The 7,773-nt window shown below is 46.1% G+C and overlaps 1 protein-coding gene across 1 annotated transcript in view; it reads right to left on the bottom strand.

Annotated features, from left to right (window-relative positions):
- LOC106808107 (dual 3',5'-cyclic-AMP and -GMP phosphodiesterase 11A-like) overlaps window positions 1–5,614 on the bottom strand; it is a 45,446-nt gene extending 39,832 nt beyond the window's left edge. The window contains exon 1 of the mRNA XM_014810682.1: window positions 5,343–5,614. Within this exon, the coding sequence (XP_014666168.1) occupies window positions 5,343–5,614 (272 nt within the window). The remainder of the gene's footprint in view (window positions 1–5,342) is intronic.
- Between the last annotated feature and the right edge of the window lie 2,159 nt (window positions 5,615–7,773).

Here is a 7,773-nt window from a genome sequence, read left to right as displayed (position 1 = left end):
AAGAGTAATGATTCTCGTTTTACGCACGTACGAGATATTCGGCGATACTGTTTTTTTTGCGTACGAAGTTCATGCAGAGCTAAGCACATGTGGCGCCGGTGTGCGTGCGTGCGTGGCGTGCGTGCTAGCGGGCGCTCGTGTGTCCGTGCCGTCTGCCGTCTGTACTGTCTGTCTTGTCATGTCCCTGTCTGTCTGTCTGTCTGTCTGTCTGTCTGTCTGTCCTGTCTGTCTGTCTGTCTGTCTGTGCTGTGCTGTGCTGCCCTGTCTGCCTGTCTGTCTGTCTGTCTGTCTGTCTGTCTGCCTGTCTGGTCTGTCTGTCTGTCTGTCTGGTCTGGCCGCTGTCTGCTGGCTGTCTATCTGTCTGCGCGCGTCTTCTGTCGTGTCTGTGTGTCCTGTGTAGTCTGTCTGTGTGTCTGTCTGTGCTGTCTGTCTGTCCTGTCTGTCTGTCTGTATGTCTGTCTGTTCTGTCTGTCTGTCTGTCTGTCCTTGTCTTGTCTGTATGTATGTATGTATGTCTGTCTGTCTATCTATCTGTCTGTCTGTCTGCCTGCCTGCCTGCCTGCCTGTCTGTCGGGCTAGCTGGCTTCTTATCTGTCCGGTCTTTTGATATGATCTTGCGTTGCCCCTTCATGCTCCTCTAGCGTTGCTCCCGCTCACCCTCTGCCCTTTATCCTCCTCTCGCTCGCGTGTCCATGTTTATGTCGGCGGTTAGAGTTGCTTTATCGATACTCGCGGATAAATTAGCATGAACAACAAACAAACCCGTCTGCAATTATGAGATTGTGGCTCACCTGATCCTATTTGTATACGTATCTAAAGATGTGCGATGCATGTAATAAGAAGAGCCTGAATTCCATTTTAATTATCTACATACCAGTAAAGGATGGGCTAACGGCGCTTTCATGCATTACCTTGACGCTTAATACGTGTTAATCATCCTGATAACAACGGCGACAGTAATATGACAAAGTAACTAGTAGTTCATGTAGAGTAAAATTGACTAATGCAAGTAATCATCCTGCGCTACGTGAAAGCATTCGCTTTCATGCCTTCATATGTAACACAAGTGACCGTATACTGTCTAATACTTAGATACATGATAATTGCTGTCAACCTGTCGCGTATCGTACATTTTCGCGTGTGTGCACCACATACTGCACAGCTTCCTGTTCCCTATTACGCTTCAGGACGGCAAGCCTATTTTTAACCAATGCACGGAATTTTAAGCAACATTTCGCGCAAGCTCTCGCGATAACGAACGGCGGCAAAGTAGGGAAGGAGATTCGGGCAACGAATTATAACCTGGTCACTCATTCTGTTCGGCGCAAACGACCAACAAGCAGGCGAAAACTAACATAACGCGTCAGCAAACACGCAGGCACGATGCAGTTTTTAACGTAGACGGTAATGATTTGCAATGCAGATCGTGTCTGAGTATCGACTGACGGAGATGCGAGCCCAAGGTGATTGTTTAATGATGGTTCGCTTATCATAATATAGCATAGGTCGAGCAATAGCATAACTGCCGCGATGATTTCATTCACGTTCACTGCTCACGCTGTATAGCGCGCGTTCCTAGCTAAACATAGTATATACGTCCATAATTGGTGCATGACGATTGTCCACCTCATGCTCGTTAATGATTACTTGTCCCCACACGTTGTTCACACACACGACGCAGCACCACACACACACACACAACACACACACACACCTACACACACACACACTACACACAGCCCACCACACAACATCACACACATCTCATCACACACATATATATATATTATATTGCATGCATACATCACGCACACTCCACACATAACACACCAGCTACGTCATACACCACAAACACTCACACATACAACACTACCTCACACATAACACATACCATACTCACACATAACACATACAAACATACACTCACGCATATACACACATGCTCACACATACTTCATACATACACAGATACGATACAACATAACACACACCGGGTCCCCGTCGCGCAGTGGCGCGCGCACACACACGAAGGCGCCGCGCGGCGCACGGGCACACACACACACAGGCCACAACACACACACAGGTCCACACACACACAATATTATATATATATATATATATATATGATACGCATACACACGTCCACTGCACACACTACACACATATCTTACCCATAACGCATACACACACATACACATACCCTCACACATACACACTGCACGCACGACTCACAGCATTACCAGCGGCGAGGCGCACGCACGCACGCGCACGCACGCACGGTACCCCCCACACACTGATGAGTCAACCTGACAGTATCTGCGCCTCATATACCACAACGAGACAGCAACGAAATTGCATCAATTCTCCGTTTTGCAGGAGTGAAACTCCAACGACATGAAGTTCCACCCAGCATGCCAAATTCTCTTGGTTAAGAGCCTGTAAAGGTATGGGTCCTTTCATGTCAACCGCTCCGTGAAAAACCGACGCGCGGTAAATCAGTAGGCCGAGATTCGCTCTCCTTATGGACCGTACATCACGAGTATCCGAGATATGATTGAATCCACACGCAATAGAAACACAATCTACGGCAAACTATTCAGCCGACTAACATGCTCAACGAGAGAAGGAATGCCGACGAAAGCAAAATTGATACATGACAGTCCGGTCGCCCTGCCTCGCGGGCGCAACGGCTTAATTAGGCTTGATGCGAATAGCCACGCGTTGCATCATCATTATCGGTATCTGCATCTTACATTTCTCATGCTAGCATCGACTGCCGGTACAGGCGCTGTTCGACTTGTAACTATATATAATCTACTATATATATATATATATATATGTGTGTGTGTGTGTGTGTTGTGTGTGTGTGCTGTGTGTGTGTGGTGTGTGTGTGTTTGTGTGTGTGTGTTGTGTGTTTGTGTGTGTGATGTGTGATGTGTGTGTGTGTGTGTGTGTGTGTGCCGCGTCGTGTGTGCGCGGCGCGCGCGTGTGTGTGGCGTGTGTGTGTGGTAAGGGGGGGGGTGTACGCCGCGCGCGTGTGTAAGCATACGTGTGTGTAAGTCAACGGTGTGTGCATGCTTGTGGATGATTATATTGACACTTTGACCGTAATATAAGTGAGCAGAAGAGCACGTCTTTGCTCATATTTTGTGCTTCCTGAAAAGGGGCAGATCGGTTGTTACTGAAAAGAGATTCAGAAGTGGCTCCGAAGACAGCCCTGCTCAGAAGAATGAGAGCACGAGTTAACGCCCGGAGAGCAGCAGGCTTTTCATCTCCTGTCGTAGGCTACGTCTCTCACCAGTCTTCGGCATTGCGAGGATGCCTATTAGAGTTGTGGTTTTTGTCGTAACATTGCTCGTAGTATTCACCGGGTGGAGTAATGAGCTCCGCGTCCGGTGATTTACAATAGGTATGAAATACATGTGCTGGCGATTTAACGCTGCAAGTGCCCTAGCACCCTACGCCGCGTCGTTTGAGTGCTCCTCGGTAGTGGCTTCTTGTCGAACATATATGATCGAGCCAAGCAGTTCAACTGAACGGCGTCAAAAGCAAGAAAGGCACTCTGTAACACGGGGATAGGCTATGCCCGGGGAAATTCACAACATGTGGGTAGGCCTCGTTTACACGGGGTAAGGGAGGTCAACGCTGCACAGATAATGGATTGCCAATACACCGCTGCGTGCTCGGGTAGGCCCTACTGTGATTTATAGCAGAAGCCGCTAGTCACGCAGAGCTCCTCTCTTCAAACAAGCTTACTGCCGCTAATGATGGGGATGGCTGTCGAATCAAGAATTCAGTTCGGCACATAGATATTGTTATGAGTTACTTAATGATAGGGCCAATTGAACGCACATAGTGATTTTTTATCGACTGGTGCGGTGGTGGCACCGAACAGGGTTACTTACCGGTACTACTCACAATTTAGAGCATTATGGCAATCTACTTGAGAGTCTGTTACACTATAAGGCTTCATTATGACACAAAATTTCTCGTCGCGACGCGCGGTAAAACAAGCGAGACTGACTCGCGTTTAATGGCTATTACGATTGTTATGGATCTTTTCCCTTTAGGTTTTAACACGCGTAACGTGATTGTTTATACTGAGTTGTCGCCCCCGCTAACTTACCATGTCGTAGTGAGTGTTGCCGTGACGTAAGACACACCGTGAGGGTCCCGGCGCCTGCGGTGCGAGATTCCCTATTCTATAGAGCACATCGACCGGCATCAGGCGATAGCTGATGATGTTTGCACACGGAGGAGTAACTCGAACAGCGCTTTGCTTTGAATGTTTCTCAAGCGGAAAGATTAGCTTATATTCTCGAGATGGCAACCTTATATAGCTTGCTGTTTTACTTGTAAAATAAATAAAAATATTTAGGGGCGGTAGCCTAAGGTGCTGATGAAGCGTTGTATGCGTAGATTCGAGCTGTTATTACAAGACCAGGAGATTTATCTATAACAGGATTCGTCGATTGCTTCCTCGAACGTAATTGTTTGTTTTTTGAAAACAGGGAATGTACTATATCAGCGAGGTGACGTGAATAATGATGGTCTAGAGTCAAGCTTCATTTGTACATAGTAATAATTCCAATTTATAATTGAAAGAGTTCTCTTGCATCACTGAGCTAGCGGAATTGTTACATTCTCTCGTGGGGTCTTAATTCACGGGCAATAGTCAAGTGATAGTTTATTTTTTCAGAATTCATGATAAAAGCAACCTCGTGATAACTAACTCGTTTTAAATGAATTTTACGGTCGATTAACTTTAATGAGTGTAAGAATTTAGTTAACGATCGAGTTATGATCGAACTTCAACGATCAAGTTACGAATCTCAGAAATGACGAATTGACGATTCAGTCTTAACGGACAAAGTCTTACGATTGATTAAAAGATTTGAATTAATGATTGAGTAGATCGAGCTAAACATATCGAGCTTATTGAATTAAGTCAACGATTTAATTTATGAACTTGAAGTTCAATAAATCGAGTTTTCGATTGGCTGTCAAATGAGGGCATTTCTCTTTGATTGAAAGATTGAAGGTTAATGGTTTGAGTTAAACGAGCCGACGTTATACGATAGAATTAACGGGCCATAGGTATGATTCGAGTTTATTAACGAACGATCGAGTTACGATCAAGTTTAACGAATGGGTTAAACGATCGAGTTAATGATTGGCGACACTCTCCTCGAGATGCTGTGTGAGATTGACTGCTCTTCTCCGTGTGGCCACGTGCCGCGTATGATTCCAGGTGCCCAGGGCACCGCACGACGTTGTCACCAGCTCTGTGACAGCAGCCAGTTCGTGCCAGTGTAGGCATGCGAACTCTTCGACACGAGCACCTTGGCTGTGCGACTTTCTGTATGAGGAACAGCGACGAGTGGTCGACGGAGTTCGAGCAGGCAGCCGTAATGTTCTGCGTCACGTCTTGCTTATCAGGTGGGCGCAGCGTCCATTCGTTGGCGATGTCCGCTTTACTATGATGAGGAAAGACTTCGACGCCTCGTTCGTCCCGCCGTCGCAGCTCCGCTTCACCGCCTGCGCAGCGAGTCCTTCTGGATACGTGTCGCGGGCAGGCCGAATCTTCGACTCGATGACCGCACCTGATCTCCATGTTGAGCGACGACCGGCGGCTAGCGACGTGTACTGCGCATGTTTTTCAGCTTGTGCGACGTCGCCTCCGCGTTCCAGCTCGACGGCATCTCGCTGCTGACGAGGCCGCTTCCGCACGTTAGGGTACAGCAGCGTGTTCGCACTTGGCGATAGTCTGTGAGAAACTTACGCGAAGTTTGCTGCGGGCGCGGCTTCGGCTTACTTGTGGCGATGTCGTCGCTCTATCGTCTGCGCGACGTTCGACGTGGCCGTGTGCGAGCCCGCGCCTGCTAGCGGCGACGACTAGGCGCCGGTCAGTCGGTCGGCGCGTGGCCGGGAGCCGAGGCTTGCGGTCGGCAGGCGGATTTTTGTCTCTCGGTGACGCACGGTGTCGTGGCAGTGACAGAGGAGCCATTGTTTGACGAGAGAGAGGTGGTTTGCGGAGGAAGTAAGTTCGCGCGGCTTGTCAGGGTTCGCGTCATCCACTCGACTCGACGTCGTGGTACTAAGACGCGTCATGCTGGCGCCTGAAAAATAAGACAGCGTACGAGCGTGCTGAGAATGGCCGTTTAGATATCTGATCGACCTGCGGCGCGACCGAGTTTTAGTCGGTGGATATTTTAATTAGGAGTTTTGTTCCGAATTCTTGAGTGACAATTTGAATTGAGGGCATGAAGTAAGGATTTGGCGTTGGAAACGTAATTTAGACTTTGTGCGGTTAGGGCACCCGCGCGATGCAAAACACAGTTTCATGTGGTAATGATCCATAATCTTTATTTGTAGTTTCGGGCGGCAATGAGACAAAACACAACTGTCAAGCGAGAAACGAAAAAAGCTGAAATCCGAGCAATGTTTTGTAAATTACAGTAAACATGGAATTTTAATAATTCGGTACAGCGTTTGCTACGGTGCAGCTTTGTTTACTTTATCTCGATCCACTGTATTCGCGTAGCGCTCAGCATCAGCAAGCACACGCTACATCGAACATGAGAAGCTATTTTGAAACGAAAATTCGAACTCGATACCAATGACGATTTGTTCGCAGTGCTTTTTGACGAATGGAATGTAGTCATTCATGGCGATTGGTCATAGTTGAACAGGTTCTGGTATGGCGGCAATACTGGGGAAATACGAAGCGCGACGCACTGTGCGGATTTCGACGTTAATACGTCACGGTGTTACTAGCTTCGATTGAACGAGAGTGAAATGTGGAACCATGTCAGAAGTTTTTCGTTACAAAACCGACGTTAATTTACCCACGATAGTATATGAAACCATGAAAAGCCAGACAAGACAGACAGACTACATAAATACATACATACATACATACTATACATACATAATCATAATACATACTATATCATTACATACATACATACATACATATCATACATAAATACATACGTACATAATCACATACAGTACATACTACATACACATACATACATACATACATACATACTACATACATACCATTACATACATACATAATACTATACTACATACTACATACTACATACTATTACATACATACATAACATACTACATAACATACTAAATCAATAGCAATAATACCATACATAACATACATACAATACTAAACATACATACATACATACATAATACATACTATACATACATAACATACATACATACACATAACATAATAACATACATACATACATCATACTACAATATCAATAAGCATACATACTAATACATACATACAACATACATAACTACATACATACTACATACCAACATCCATAGCTACTCGTAGTAGTACGTATACGTAGCAAACAGAATAAGCAGAAGACAGAAGACGAAGATAGACCGACAGCTAGCCAGACAGACACATAACAGAGACAGACAGAAGACAGGACAGACAGACAACGCAGACAGACGACAGACAGACAGACAGACAGACAGACAAGCCAAAAGACAGATTAGATCAGACAGCTAGACAGACAGACAGACAGATACGGGCCCGGGCACAAGATCGACCTCAAGCTGCACCAAACACCCCATTTCCGATTCTTTTCTATTTGTATTAAATTTCACGGGCCTAATCGTCTGACAGCTCAGAACCAACGTGGAATTACAGCGACTGATTACTGTGACGGTAGTAATATTTGAATTGTCCATATTCTGATGCTGTCACATAATATAACATTTTGTCCG

Source organism: Priapulus caudatus, unplaced genomic scaffold (assembly GCF_000485595.1).
Source record: "Priapulus caudatus unplaced genomic scaffold, Priapulus_caudatus-5.0.1 Scaffold254, whole genome shotgun sequence".
Lineage (NCBI taxonomy): Eukaryota > Metazoa > Priapulida > Priapulimorpha > Priapulimorphida > Priapulidae > Priapulus > Priapulus caudatus.
This window is presented reverse-complemented; position numbering and strand designations above follow the sequence as displayed.